The sequence below is a fragment of the Balaenoptera musculus genome, chromosome 1 (assembly GCF_009873245.2).
Source record: "Balaenoptera musculus isolate JJ_BM4_2016_0621 chromosome 1, mBalMus1.pri.v3, whole genome shotgun sequence".
Taxonomy (NCBI): domain Eukaryota; kingdom Metazoa; phylum Chordata; class Mammalia; order Artiodactyla; family Balaenopteridae; genus Balaenoptera; species Balaenoptera musculus.
Window position 1 is genome coordinate 52,276,655 of NC_045785.1, and position 15,672 is coordinate 52,292,326.

The 15,672-nt window shown below is 38.5% G+C and overlaps 1 protein-coding gene across 6 annotated transcripts in view; it reads left to right on the forward strand.

Annotated features, from left to right (window-relative positions):
* Nucleotides 1-15,672, forward strand: part of NFIA (nuclear factor I A) — a 376,875-nt gene that overhangs the window by 183,134 nt on the left and 178,069 nt on the right. For 5 of the 6 annotated variants that reach the window (XM_036855592.1, XM_036855604.1, XM_036855586.1 and 2 more), the window contains exon 3: nt 425-490. In XM_036855592.1, coding sequence (XP_036711487.1) covers nt 425-490 — 66 coding nt within the window. Of the gene's footprint in view, nt 1-424; nt 491-6,631; nt 8,739-15,672 lie in introns of those variants that run through there. The other variant, XM_036855624.1, reaches the window with a different exon arrangement.

Consider the following 15,672-nt stretch of genomic DNA (forward strand, 5'->3'; position numbering starts at 1 on the left):
TTTTATATACCAGCTTCAAAATATGTTTTGACACTTTATTATGTTCTGAATCAAGCTTCAGATGTGTGTAACGAAGGATGAAGTCTTTATCAGACTCTAGTGTATAAATAATGGAGAAGAGCAGTTTGGAAATGGTCTCTCTGTAAGAGGATGGTTTCTGAAGAGTTTCAAGTTATGATCTGGCGCAAGCCAAGCGCCACCGGAGGTGTCAACAGAACCGAGAGTCCTCTCTGAAGGCACGGGCTGCGACCTCTGCTGCTTTTCGCCCCCTGTCTTTTCTCTCCTCTCTTTTCGATCATCATGTCACTTCTGTAACGTTCTCATTCCTAGTTTCCATGCTGAACCTTTTGAGAAAGTCTGGCACCTCTGATCCATTTTCCTTCACAGACCCTGTAATTTTTGGCTGTATTTTTATGTTTTTCAGATTCAAGTCAATCTGAAAGTCCCAGCCAGCCAAGTGACGCTGACATTAAGGACCAGCCAGAAAATGGTGAGTTTACTTTGGGACTCTTGACTGCTGCTTTGAGAGTCCATGGTAGCCAGCAGCCAACCAAGTACAAGGATTTTGAGGTCTGCCCCTATGGGCGGCCCACGGTCGGAACAATCTTGAGGACTCAAGGAGTTTTCTGGGCCACTCTAGCCGCCCCAAACCCTTCCCCTCAGCCACAAGCCCTATCAGGGTACTCATAAGAACCTTAGTTCCCAAGAAAGTTGATTACTGTGAGAGGCGGTGTTGATTTACCAGATCAAGATCTTTTACAGCGTAAGTGAGGAGCCAACGCCTTTTCATTTCAGTTCCTTTTAAGGTGGCAAGTGACCCACAATCTTCTTCACTAGTGATTTATGTTTATTGACTGACAAGTATTTTTGAGGCCTTTTCAAAGCCTTTGCTAATTGCTTTAAGAAAATCATCTCTGCCTTTGAAGGATTTTTCACTTCAAATTGTCTAAAATAAAACACTAAGGATAGGTGACAGAATTAAACTCATCAATTGCATAAATATATAAACTTTCCATTGCAGAAACTTGACTAACCTAGAATACACACTTTATATATGAATATAATAGTATCCACTAAAATACTAACTGTGTGGTATATGCACTCCAAGGACGAAAAAGGTTGTCATAGGTTAGAATTTAAGATTGAGTAAAACCATCAGTTTCAATAAAAATCAAGAAGTAAACTAGTGATACCCATGACATGCTAAACATTGTACTGTACACTGTCATTGATATCATCTCATTAAATTCCAAAGTGATCTTCCCTGGTGAGAGAGCTGAAGACTCTAATGGGAACTTGACCTTGAGGGACCTTTGAGGGGAATATGGCACCAAGGCTAAAAGCTCAGCCTGTGGTGTCAGACCTGTGTTCAAAGTCTGCCTCTACTACTTCCTGCCTTTGTAATGTTGAATAGATTATTTACCCTCCCAGAGTATTGATTTGTTCCTCATCTTTGAAGTGGTATGGTAATAATTGTATTGACATGTTGAAGAATTAAATAAGATAATGTGTATAACATACTTACCATAGTATCTTTCATAGACTTTACACTAAAAAAGTTGGCTGTTGTTCAGTATTCCTTGTATTATTTTTCTAGTCAGTATAGTTCTACCATACATTGTTTTTCACTTACTTAGAATGACCTCATTCCTCCTGACTCTCTTCTTTTTGTTTTTCTATCTATTTTTCCGTTTTGATCTCCATCTGATCTTTTGGAATAGATAGGTAAACTGAATTATGTCAGTTTTGTGGTGTGGAGGATTGAGTTTACCACACTGAATATCCTATCACTGATTTCTCAGGATCGTTTCATTTCCCAAGCCTGGGAAATTCTCTATAACACTGTTGGGCTCCCATATTAAATATACACTATCTGACTATTCCTCTCCTCAACCTGGTATTTTGGTGGTATTTTCCTTATCAAAGTCATCTTTTCACAGCAGGCATTAAAAAGAGAAAAGGAGAGAGAGAGAGAGAGAGACCTCTGAAGGCTTGTTTTTAGTGTCATAAACAGCTACATCTTATTTTTTGTTGACATTTTACAGAGTGATATTTATAGACTAGTTTCATTCTTTATTTCCCACTTGACTTGTAGATGATGCCTTATAGTTTCGTTTTTTTCATATATTATATCTCTTTATAATCTGCCTGAAGTTGTGTCCAGAGTGATTTGTTTTATTTTCACCTTTAAGAGCTGGTGGGCTGCCGAGGTGTGTGGTTCACGTGTTTGGGTCTGGCCGCCCCTCTCGCCCCTCTCGCAGGCCTGCGATTCATCTGTCTTCATAAAATGGCCGACAAGCTGTTCACATGCAAATATAAATTGAGAGCATGAGAGGCCTGGCATGCCTTTCTGGAGCTGCTGTAATACCGATATTGTGCGTTTCCCATTCCAAAAAGAAACGAGGATTGAGCCTGGATTTTTCGGCCAAAGGCACAGAGAGACTAGCCAAGTTCATTGTTAACCCCAGATCACTTGGTGCCACCTCAAGGATTTACGGTACCATTTGGGAAGGATCGTGTGAGTTCAAAGAAAGAAAGTATTAATATCCAGGAGAGACAGTAATAAATTCCTATGTTTCAAATTTCTATTTATTTCAGAGAAAAGTTGAAGTTGGTTCATCTTAGACAATTCCAACTGGAGCTCAGACTAGAGGAATATCAGCCTCTTCAGTTTCCTCTTTCTGCCTTTTGTCAATCTCAGATGAAGTTATTTGAGGAAATATTTCCTCTTCCTTAAAGTCATATAATCCCTAAAGGAAAATAAATGAAGATTTCAGGACTAGGTATTTACATGCATTAGATGACTTTCTGGGGTTGCTTTGATAAAGAGTATTCTTTCGTTTTCATTACCCCAGGTTATGGAAGATGAGTTCTTGAAAAGTTCTTGTTTGTTTGTTTATTTGTTTCATTTTTGTTTTTTAAGAAGAGAACTCTCATAAGTATATCAACAAAACTCAAGAACTTTTGAAATCTTGGTGGATGAAGAAGTGACAGACTCTGGTCTTCAAACAAAGTGGGAACTCATTATTCCTTATTTATGTATATATTCGAGGGGAAATAATATTCTTTTTCTGCTAGCTCTTGAGGAGAAAGGTAATGGGAAACGAATGGTATTTTCCTAGTAAACCATGGAAAATGAGTAGACAAATGGTAACATGCTGTTTCATCCAAAACCATAAACTAGGCCATGTAACTTTACCTAAAGTGGATGCAGCTGTTTCTTCCCTGCCCAACTAGTCTGTTTTTTTTCTGTGGAATTTTTGCTTTCTTTTCTTGTACTCCCTTAAGACTCAACTGTAAAAGAAAACAAATCTTTGTCCAATTAGAGTATTAGATGGGAATTTTGAAGGAATTATCTGAAGCCCAGAGATAAAGTATCAGAATCTCTGAAACTCAAAATTGGTATAATATAATGATTAAAAATTCCACCTCTAGAGTCAAACAGGCCTGATTAAATAATGGCTGGATGACTCTGAATAAGCTATTGCCCCAATCTCAGTATTCTTATCAGTAAAATAGGAACACTAAAAGATCCTTCCTCATGAGTATTAAAATGAGAATATGCCTGTGAAACAGCATAATGCCGGGTTCATAGTAAGGACTCAAAGAAAGGTAACTACCACCACTCTCCAGTTAAAGCTCATATCTGTAATGAGATACACATATTCAAGAGGTCAAAAGCTGGGAGCCTTGGAGTGGAAGGGGAGATAATATCAGAAATAAACCAAGACTCTTTAGAGACAGCTTTTGTAGATACCTACTCTGTTCTGAAATGTCAGGCTTAAGTCTCTTAAATCTGTCCATAATCCCCACAGTGGCACATCTATTTCACTGTTTAGTTCTCTTCTCCGCATTCTGTTTACCTCCCAGGAGTTGAGAGCTACAAAAGTGATTCAGAGTTGCTAGAACCTTCAGAATGAATGCTCAAAAAAGTTATTCTGGACAGAAGGGACTCCACTTAGATGTCTTTAATTTTGTCTGAGTTTTTCCTTGGCACAAACCAAATAGAATCTGGCTTATTGAAACTATAAGCTGATGAAAGATAGGATTCATGACCAATTCCATATGCCTTGAACATGACAGATACTTAGTATTTATTAAAATTAATAAGTAGATAAACATACTGCCATTATCCCCAAATAGTTATTGAGTATTTGCTCACTATTGATTTTCCAGGAAGTTTTTAAGGAAAAAAAAAAGAAACCCTGGAGAAGTTGAAATCTAATTTGGGTGTGGGTATAAGTTGTACAGTTGTACGTGTATGACGCATGGGCATACATACACAGATATGACTAATACTGCTGGGAAACCAAATCTAAGGGCTAATACTAATGGCCATAGTAGATGAGGAGGAGGTGTGATCAAAGATATGCAGTACCAACAAACAACCCAATCCAAAAATGGGCAGAAGACCTAAACAGACATTTCTCCAAAGAAGATATACAGATTGCCAACAAACACATGAAAAGATGCTCGACATCACTAATCATTAGAGAAATGCAAATCAAAACTACAATGAGGTATCACCTCACACCGGTCAGAATGGCCATCATCAAAAAATCTACAAACAATAAATGCTGGAGAGGATGTGGAGAAAAGGGAACCCTCTTGCACTGTTGGTGGGAATGTAAATTAATACAGCCACTATGGGGAACAGTATGGAGGTTCCTTAAAAACTAAGAATAGAACTACCATATGACCCAGCAATCCCACTACTGGGCATATACCCTGAGAAAACCATAATTCAAAAAGAGACATGTACCACAATGTTCATTACAGCACTATTTACAATAGCCAGGACACGGAAGCAACCTAAGTGTCCATCGACAGATGAATGGATAAAGAAGATGTGGCACATATATACAATGGAATATTACTCAGCCATAAAAAGAAACGAAATTGAGTTATTTGTAGTGAGGTGGATGGACCTAGAATCTGTCATACAAGTGAAGTAAGTCAGAAAGAGAAAAACAAATACCGTATGCTAACACATATATATGGAATCTAAAAAAAAAAAAGGTTCTGAAGAACCTAGGGGCAGGACAGGAGTAAAGACGCAGACGTAGAGAATGGACTTGAGGACATGGGGAGGGGGAAGGGTAAGCTGTGACGAAGTAAGAGAGTGGCATGGACATATATACACTACCAAATGTAAAATAGATAGCTAGTGGGAAGCAGCTGCATAGCACAAGGATATCAGCTCAGTGCTTTGTGACCACCTAGAGGGGTGGGATAGGGAGGGTGGGAGGGAGACACAAGAGGGAGGGGATATGGGGATATATGTATACGTATAGCTGATTCACTTTGTTATACAGCAGAAACTTACACAGTGTAAAGCAATTATACTCCAATAAATATGTTAAAAAAATAAAAAATAAATAAATAAAAGGGGAAGTAAAAATTCCAAAAAAATCCCAAAAAATATTTGTTCCAAAAATGATGATTCTCTTAGTACTTGCCTTGGTCACCTAGAGACATATCAAATTAGACAGCTTATAATAAAGAATTCACTTTATGTGACCTAAGTTTAAAACTTGTCTTCTGTACCAGAAAGAAAGTGAAATTTTAAAAATTAAAGTCTCTTCCTAAAATTATAATTATGCTTATTACTAATATTTCCACATGAATGCACCTGAAAAATTAAGACTCCGTGTTGAGAAGAAAAAAAACTAGAGAATGGATATAATTGAGCAGCATTAACTTAGAAAAGTTACATTCGGGCAGTGGTTTCATGTGTTGAGAACAGCTTTGATTTTCCCCAGAACTCCAATTACTATTGTTAAAATGTTAAACCTGAAACAAATATAAGAAAAAAATCAAACAATACTTTTAAAATTATTGCAATGCATTACTTCATGTCAAAGAGTTAAAAAAGAAAGAAAAAAAAAAGATATGCAATATCATCATGTTCCTTTATGGTTGATGACCATAGGGAATTGAATCCCGACAAAGTTCTCAACTCTGACTAGTATCGTTCATTTAATCATTTTGCATATTACTGAAACCCCCTTTCTGGCTTTTCAAGAGCTCCTGAAGGTTTTAAGCCTTATTTGTTAGACTTTGACTTAGAACACCTACTCAAACCACCTTTGCGAATTCCCAGAAGGTACTTTGGCTACTGTCAAGAGTATCTGTGGATATTGGAATGCTTTATATTTGCAGTGCTTTCTCGATATTTACAGGGCCTGTGAACAGTCCCCCAAAGATTGCGTCCTGTGGTGCATCAGGTCAGGCGTTACTGAGGGAAAAGCTCGTGTGATAGCCTTCCTACTTAATTCAAGGCACACTTCTGTGGGACCACGCTGAGGCAATAGCACAGTCCAACACTGGCACTCTGAAAGCACACTCCCCACTGGGACTCCCTGTGGGTGCACCCTTAACTAAAAAAGGAAAGAAAATGTGGTGTTCCCTTGCTGGAAAAAAGAAGAGTTGTGTTCACATGTGTTTTGGTTTTTTTGTTTTTGTTTTTCCTATTTACTGTCTCTCATCACCTGCACAGGCTGCTAATAATAATAATAACCTCATCTTAGTGGTTTTTAAAATGTGACATTTATAACAGGAAATCAGAGTTGGTATTTAGATAATTTTCTTTAGTTTTAATCCTGTTTGCTCTGCCTCATTTATCTGGCAGTTGCACGTATGTCGGAGACATCAGCCGTCAGATGGGCCTTTGCAATCGGTGGAAGGCCACGAATCATGATGCTTGCCCCAGATTTTGAAAATTTCCGGCTCTACCTGCCAATGTGAAAATCACCCTGGAGTACTGGTTGAATCTAGCTTTCATGTTCAACATCTTTATTTATGTCATTCCCATCCTGTATCACCAAACTAGGGATCGTTGCTAGAAGTTGCTGGAGGAGCAAGGAATGTACTTTTCTTCAGTCTCAATTGTCACTATCTCACTGGTTATCAGTTAACTCACTTCTGTGAGTATTTTGAATATTTTAGTACTTACGAAATAAATTCCAAGGCTACTGACTTCCCGACTTAAGATTTATATGTAGGATTCACTTTGTAACTTGGAGGTGAGATAAGAGAACTATAAATTTCTGTTTCTTTTTTGGACAAACATTCTTTTATCTGATAATATTCTCATAAGAAAGTGCAGACCCTTTGCTTTAACTTTTTTCACTACCTCCTCAAATATGTAGTAGATACATTGCAATATTATGTTATAATATTAGTACATAGTTGGAAGGCAAAATAAAATTCATAATTCCAAACGCTAAGAATTGTTTCTTACTACTGGATGGACTGCTGTTTTAGGAACTATTTTGTTTACTGGGTCATTTTAGTTGGGTCATTTTAGGAATTTTGGAGGCAACGTGCAGCCGAACAGGTAGCGTTTTATTGGGAAAGCAGGAGCATTCTAGCACCATTGACTTGTAAATGCAACTTGTCAGTATTTCATAATTTGCATGACTTTCTTTTGCAATTACCTAGCAACAGTTATTCTCAGCCGTGTTTCTTCCAAAAACCCTGCAGGGACAGACACAGTAGAGTGACCACCAAAATAACAGCAGTAACAGTAATGATCAATATTCTAAATATTAAAGGTCCCAACTCAGGGAGACATTAAAACCTAAATGCCTTCTGGTTTCCAGATCTGTGTAATTAAATTCTGACTGATGAATTTTCAGCAATGCAATGGAGCTAGCCTATCTTCTTTTAGAGACTGGGGAACTAGAATTTGGTTTAATCTAAAATGTCAGTCTGAGACCAGGTGAATTGTGCTTTCTTAAATATTGTTAGCAGATGTGACCCATCATTGTTTACAGGGGCTCTTGAGAAATGCCTGCAGACAAAGGAAATTCTTGGATCTTGCCTTTTGAAAGATGAGGTACCAGCTGAGGCTTCCCCCATATGCATGCTGCAGTGTAGAGTATGATGAGCTTTACCACAGGATTCAGGGTAGTTAAGGAGCCTTTTCAACTGAAAAAGAAGGATGAAATTTGTAGTCATTTTAAAGAAGTAGTTTTACCTCTCACATTATGGGTGTTTTATTGTCTACATACAGAGGATAACAAGCTGAACAGACTTTAAGTAGTTGGCTAGTAGCCAAAATAGGGAATGTTTTAGACCCCTATTCCCCTGATTTCCAAATTCTAAAACGGACTGGCTGGGTGGTCTATTTCAGACACAAACCCCACCTCCTCCCCTCTGCCAGTGCCTCACACACGAATAGTTATAGAGGAAAGAAGAAATAAAGAGGTGTCTTTCTGGTCCTCAAATTACTTCATGCCTATGACTCTTGTTCCAGGAGAGACAACCATTTGGATGTAACATTGCAAATAGAAAAGTGTTTTTAAGTGTTTGTTTATAATTTATATGGGATTGTGTAAATTTATCCATAGATCTCGATTCTCAAAATATGAAGCAAAACAGTTCACGTAGTATTTGAATCGGGCTCAAAAAAGAAATCAAATGCGGTGCCGTCATCACATCACAGTTGCATGGAGAAGGTGTGGTGGAAGGTACACCTGGTGTTTGGCTGCAGTTCCATCTGCCCTTGTTCTCTGTTCCCTGTGGTCGAAGCCTGGATGGGCTCTGATAGGACCCTTTGACAGATCTCCTTAGAAGGACCTGCAGTGTGCTCCTAACGGTCACTTTCACATACCTCTCCATCACTGAAAAATCCGCATGATGAATTTTCAGGGAGGCTAGTTTGGGTCAGGAATAGTGTATGAGCTTTCCTTGCCACAAATAACAGGGTCTGATTTGACATTTGACTATGAATTTGTTGATTTAAATCCTGTATATTATTTTGGGGAAAGATTTATACATCTGTGGATTATATTAGTAAACTGAATGTAATATAAATAATTTATTCAGGGATTTGGAGTAGCTAATCCAGATTGATTAGTTGTCTGCTAGAAAAATTCATGTGACCACAAGGATTTTTGGCACCTTTTCTCCCTACAGCTTCCTCATTCTTTTTCTCTTCTTCAGGTTTCACTCAGCTCCAGGCAACTCTGTTCCCTTGGCATTACCTTGTCGTTAAGGAAATCTACTGGGATAGCTCAAATCGAGGTGGTGGAGGGGTAATATTTACTGCGGATTACTCTGCCCCATCTCAGTTGTTAATTTCTATACTTGGTTGATTTTATCCCAAAGGGAACAGGGGAGTCTCATATGCCTTATCCACAGGCATCGTATGGCAAATATCCAAAGAGAGAAGTATAAAGGATGTTATGGTGAGGCCCAGCAAAATACTAATAGGCTTCCAACAATCTCTTCATGAAGGAAAGTCAGTGTTTTCTTAGATCTCGGTAGGTATTTTGCAACCAGAGGGCTTCTCAGCAAGCAGCATTTGTAAACTCGAGATGAACGAGTAGAAGCCAAATCACAGCTTCCGAATAGGTCAGATTAGCAAAGGAGAGCTGCCATTATAAGCCTGACACTGAGCATCTGTTAAGGGGAAATCAGTTGTCCAAGTCACTTAAAGACCTGTACCTCAATTTTCTCATAAGTAATTTAGCAGATAGTTATTAAGAACCCGCTGGGTACATTTGGACTATGTACTGGATGCATTGAGGGAATACAGTGATGGATCAGACATCCTGTTCTAAAGGACCTGATAGTCTAGTAAGGGGAAAGAGGCTTCATTCATTCATTCATTCCTTCATTCAACAAATATTTATCAAGTGCATTCCAAGAATCAGATACTGCACTGAGCAAAACAGGTAAAATCTCTCTTATTCCTTCTGGTGGGAGGAAACAGACAATGAACTAACTAATATATATAATATACCAAATGGTATGAAATATTATGCAGAAAAATAAAGCAAGATAAGGGATAAACAGTGGAGGATATGGGCGCTATTTTACGAAGGGTGGTCAGGGAAGGCCTTTTTGATCTGTTGACTTTTGAGCTAAGACTTGAGGAAGGTGAAGAAGAGAATTATGCAGATACTTGGGACTTTTGTTCTAGAAAGAGGGAACAGTAAGTGTAAAGACCCTGAGGCATGTTGGAGGAACAGTCAGAGGGTCAGTGAGGCCTGCGGGGCACAAATGAAAGAGGAGCAGTTGGAGATAGGGGTAGCAGGAAGCCAAATATAGTGGACCTTGTAGGCCAAGGAAAGGACTTGGCACATGCTTGATACACTATGATATCCTCTACAAGGGTATGCACATACCAAATCCATTCATTTCTTGATGTGGTGGATATGCCCTGAGCCCCGACACTGTGTTAGATACTTAAAGTTCAGTGGTGAATAAAGCAAAAGGCCTAATTCATAGCATTGTCAAAGAAGGAGACTCTCGTCTGCCATGGCAATATCTTTTAGTATCCCCAAAGGTTTTCCCTTGTGCGTGTATCGCTGAAAGCAGAGTCACTCGCCTGGGATAGTTGGCTTCACATACCCTCTCATGCAGACGATTCTTTTTTCATTTAATGGAGGTCTAAATCTGTGGAGCTGCAGTTTAACCCTTATCTCAGGACTCCATTTAGATTGTAAATCCCCAGGTCTCAAGTCCATGACCCCGAAGCTTGATTTTTCTCCCTAATAGTTGCCAGATTTAGCAAATAAAAATACAGGATGCCAAGTTAAATTTGCATTGCAGATCCACAACAAATAAATTTTTTTTTAGTATTACATGGACTCTACTTATTACAAAAAAGGATTTGTTGTTTATCTAAACTAAGTCCTGTATTTTATCTGGCCACCAGTCCTAGTTCTCTACACACTCCCATGGAGGTTACATGGGCAATAGTAACAGCAGTATAGGAAAAGGTTTGATTAGTCTGTGATGATTTCATTGGTCACAAAGGGTCAAACCACTGGAATTTAACCCGCTGAAAATGAGACCTGGGAAGAGTACCACGAAGTTCTAATGACTTGACTGCTTAAATTCCATTCCTCCTGCATCTGCCGGTACCTAGCCCAGTAGTTATACAATAAGCCACTTGTATGGCACAGTCAGTGGGTACAATACTGCAGTTGAGAGGCACTCCCTATCCAAGTCAGCGTGTAAGTTTAATTCGTGGGATAGTAATTGAGTAAGGCATTGGGACAGTGCGTGAGTCACTTCTTCAAAGGAAGTATACCTTGTCGCAAGATCCAGTTATTGGTAGACTGTTGCCTCATGAAAGATGGTGAAAATCAGTCAAATAATATAGCACTGGAAAATTCCACCTTCAAAGGTGATATTTAGATTGACTTGAAAATAGAAGGTGCCATATCTTTATGCTCTATGGGAAACTAAATATATATGTTTTCATTTAGGACTGTTTTGCTAGGTATGACAAAACTTGTCTGAATATGTTACAGGAGCATGGTGTGGTCTTTGTACCCTCCTACTTTAAGAAAAGATAATGTTCACAGATTTAAGGAAAGCAGTTTTGGAAAGGAGGGTTAAACTCTATTGGGATTTAGAACCAGGTAATGACAAAAACCATGAATTTGGTGATAACAGTCATGATAGTAGCTCACATTCGTTGTGGACTTCCTGTGTGCTGGTGTGTTAGTTTGGGTCCCCCAAGAAGAATATGCCCTTATGGGATTAGATGTGCAGGGGTTTATTGGGCTATGAAGGGAGGGAGCCAGGCTAGGTTGGAGAGACTTCAGACTGCAATACTGATTTGATACCTGTGAAAGGGAACAGGAAAGGAAGGAGGATTGGGAAGGAAGAATCCTGGACATCAGCAAGCTTCTAAGAAAGTTTTGTACAGGCCAATGGAGAGTCTTTGAGCCAGTCACTTGTTATAAAGTTTTTTGTCCCACAGGAACCAGTCTGCATTAGTATCCTCTTCTTTAGTCATTGACTAGGAACCTGGAGGAAGCTCCTTGGAGCAAACATGGTGACAAATCCAGAGGGGAGCAATTGGGGTTGTCAGGCAGTCATGCTTCTTGTAACATGCGATATGAGTGTCTCATTTTTTATGGCCACCACAGCAAGGCACTGTGCTAAGGGTTCTAGATTCATGATCTTGTTTCACTCTGATACAACCCTATGGAGATAGGTATTCTCAGTTTACCCATTTTACAGATGAGGAAACTGAGATGCAAAGAATTTAGATAGCTTGCCCACAGTCAAGAAGCAGAAAGGACAGAGTTTTCAAACTTAAACGCCAGAGTCTAATTGCTCAACAATGACCTTGCATTATAGCAAGAATAGTATTCAAACTCTGGTTCTGTAACTTACTGATGATGTAAATTTGGGGAAGTAATTTAAGCTCCTGGACTTGTGTTTCCTCATTTATAAGGTGGAATGTTGTCACCTTCCCAGGAAATGTGTTTTAGCTGCTGTTTCGTTTTGAGCTTAAACAATGTTCATTCCTTTCCTTCCTCGTGTTGTTCCCTCATCTAGGATGGTCATGTCTTCCTTTACTCCCCATCTCACTCTCTCAGGTATCTGCCTCAGCCTTGCCCAGGCACCCACAGGCTTAATTACGTCCTCAGAACTAACAGGACTGTTTCTATGCAGATTATGTATATGAATATATCTCTATGGATGTGTGTATGTATAAAGTACCCAGAACTTGCAGTGATCCATAGGAGATACACAATAAAGTGTAGCCCACCTTCTCTTTCATCCACTTCATTGCCTCATGGACACGAACCCTGTGCTAGAGGGCAATCTAGAACATGTCTTTTTCTTGTTTTCAATTTTTGGGGCAAAATTACATTCTTTTGGAAAAATTACGTTCTTATTTTTCATATGAACATTCTCTACTCTTTTTTTCTACAGTTTCAAGCATCCTTAGTCTATAGCTCCACAATGGATACTTTGAAACGATGGACTAAATTTTCATTTGATTTTTCTGCTGGAGGTGGAGTGTATAAAAAGAGATTAGTTGTAAGGTATTTATACCAGATGCCATCGTGTTTGTTGGCTGGCATAAAACAATTATGATTGCCAATAAATTTGAAAGTATTTCACTTGCAGAAGATGTAGGAGTGTAGTTTTATTGAAAACATAAAACATTTATTTCCACTCCCCATTTTTTGTGCAGTACAATAGAGATTTGCAGCTCATCCCTTTGATTTTAGATTTCTGAATTATTTAAAAGAATTGGTTAATTCTCCATTTCAAGTGAGTTAGACAAAGTTCATTAGGATATCTGATTCCTAGCATGTCCCCCATTCACAGATCATGTTAACTCCTTAGAGAGGTTTATCTTCTTTTAAAATTGCAAATGCTGTCCAAACTGAAAGCTTTTCCATTTAATGCATTCTTACAGCTTTGGACTATAAGTAAGATCCTTAACAGTAGAGAGGGGACAATGAGGCACCTTGTTGTCAGAGCATCGGCCGGTTCTAAAGGTAGCAGTGCCCAGGACATGCATGCCCCTTGAGTTCTAGTGGATGTGCAAATTGATATCATGAAATATATATAAGTAAAACTCAACACATGCTAACACATGCTCCTGACCAGTGGTTGCCAACTGGCAGTTCCTGAAGGTGGCCAAAGAAAAAAATTTTTTAAAGAAATTATGCATTTTTCCCTAGATAATAAGATGCATAAGCTGACGATTTTTGCTTTTGACTTTGTGAACTCACTGGTTGTCTTATACTTACAGAGACTCTGTTTGGCAGCTATAGTTTGGATTCATTTAGTTAAAGGTGGGGGAGAGATGAATTATCCATAATTTAGTAAAAATGGTAAATTAAATACTTTGAGAAATAGGCACCATGAGAGGAAACTATTACGAGATGTCCTTAATGGTGAAAAGACACAGAAGCCTCTGCTATAGACCAGTGGTTGATAATTGCCTTTAACTTTCTCTTTTGGCAGGAGAGGGAAGACGAGAAAAGCAGGTACCAGTAAGAGCCAATAAAGACGAGTTGTGCCCAGGGGCTGCTCATCATCTCCACAATGCATCCCTCCATTCATTCTTTCAACAGATATTGTTGAACTCACTTCTTTCTGAGCGGAATTGATAGTGAGGGCCAATGAGAAAAGCAGCTCAAAGTAGGAGACTCAGGTGTGCACTTCTGTGCATAAATTGACCCAGGAAATCATACTTTTAGAATATAAGATTTTAACAAAGTATGGGTAGCCTAATCATTCATAATTGTGTAGAACATTTGAGTTCTGGGTTCAGAGCTCTTTCTACGTGGATTCTGTACATCACTAGGAGAGGTGAGAAAACTGACCTTGGCACTAGACACTTTAAATTGTTTGGCTATGTTGTCTTAATTTAGCCTAATCTAAGAGGTAGAGGATAAGGAAAACGAGGTTCAGGGAGATTGAGGCACAGATCGATGGTCAACAGCTAGTGAGTGGCAGAGGAAATGCTGCTTTGTCTTCTTGGGGAAGGCTCTACCATTAAACAGATAATGGATAGTGAGGTGCTTTGAAATGTTTTGGAATGCTTTACATTCAGCAACTGTAATAATCTCAAATAATTTGTATTATTAGCACAATAATTGTACTATTTCAATGTATTTTCTCTATGTCCTGTTTCTTCCCAGGGAAATCGTAAACATGTGGTTGGAGAATGACAATGGTGGGGATAGTGGTGGTGAATTAGTTAAAACTAGATAATCCATCAATTGTTTTAAGTGAACACCAACAGATGAAAAGAGTAATACGTCATAATGTGATGAAAATTAAACCAATAAGAGAGGGTATGCAGAATTCCACATTTTCCTAGGGATACTGTTATGTACCGTGGGTGACACGTGACCATCTGACATAGGTACCAAGTGAGGGAGATGGCACTGTTAATAACAAATTCATCATTATTTTTTAGAAGATGCAACATAAAAGTAAGTAGAAACCCCAATGTTTTCTTTGGGTCCCCCTAATAATGTGTTTTGAGGAGACCGCTATTCTAGAAAATGTAGAGTAGACTGCCCTTGGGGGAAGAAATTAATGTTTGGGTTGTATTCCAAACATAGTATCTGGCAATCAATAAATATTTTTGGAGAGAATGAATGAGTGAGTAAATGAGTGAATGAATGGCTCTTGCTCTCAGGAGTTTGAAGTCTTTCCCACCCCCATCTCTATCTTCCCCCTCCCCCCATTCCTCACCTCACTGGTAACCACTAGTTTGTTCTCTGTATCTGTGAAAAAGTCTTTTTCTAAAACTTAGCTATATTTGACATATAACATTGTGTATGTTTAAAGTATAAAACGTATTGATTCGATACATTTACATTGCAAAAATATGATTGCCATTGTAGCATTAGCTGACACCTCTATGGCATCACATAATTATCATTTTCTAGTGTTGGGAACAATTAAGATCTAGTCTCTTAGCAAGTTTAATGTTTATAGTATAGTTTTGTAGTCTATAATCACCATACTATGTATTAGGTTTCCTGGACTTACTTACCTACTAGTTTCAAGTATGCACCCTGAAATAACATCTCTCCCATTCTTTCACCCCCAGTTTCTGATAACCACCATTTTAGGAGTTTAAAGTCTTTTAAGGGGAATAAAGTAATTCTACCCTCTTCCAATTCATTCTTTCTTAATTATACATATATTTATTAATATATGTGCTAATCCTTGCGTTAGGCGATGGTAATATAAAGATAAATGAGATGCAGACCCAATGCTCATCAGATATATATTCTAGCAAGGGAGATGGATATTTAAATAGATATTTTCCATAAATTGTGACTGTGACCTCCTGAAGGTACTTAGATAGTGTTTGGGGCCAATGATGGAGGAAGGTACAAATGATTAAAGCTATGCAAGAGGCAGCAATAATTAAGTTAC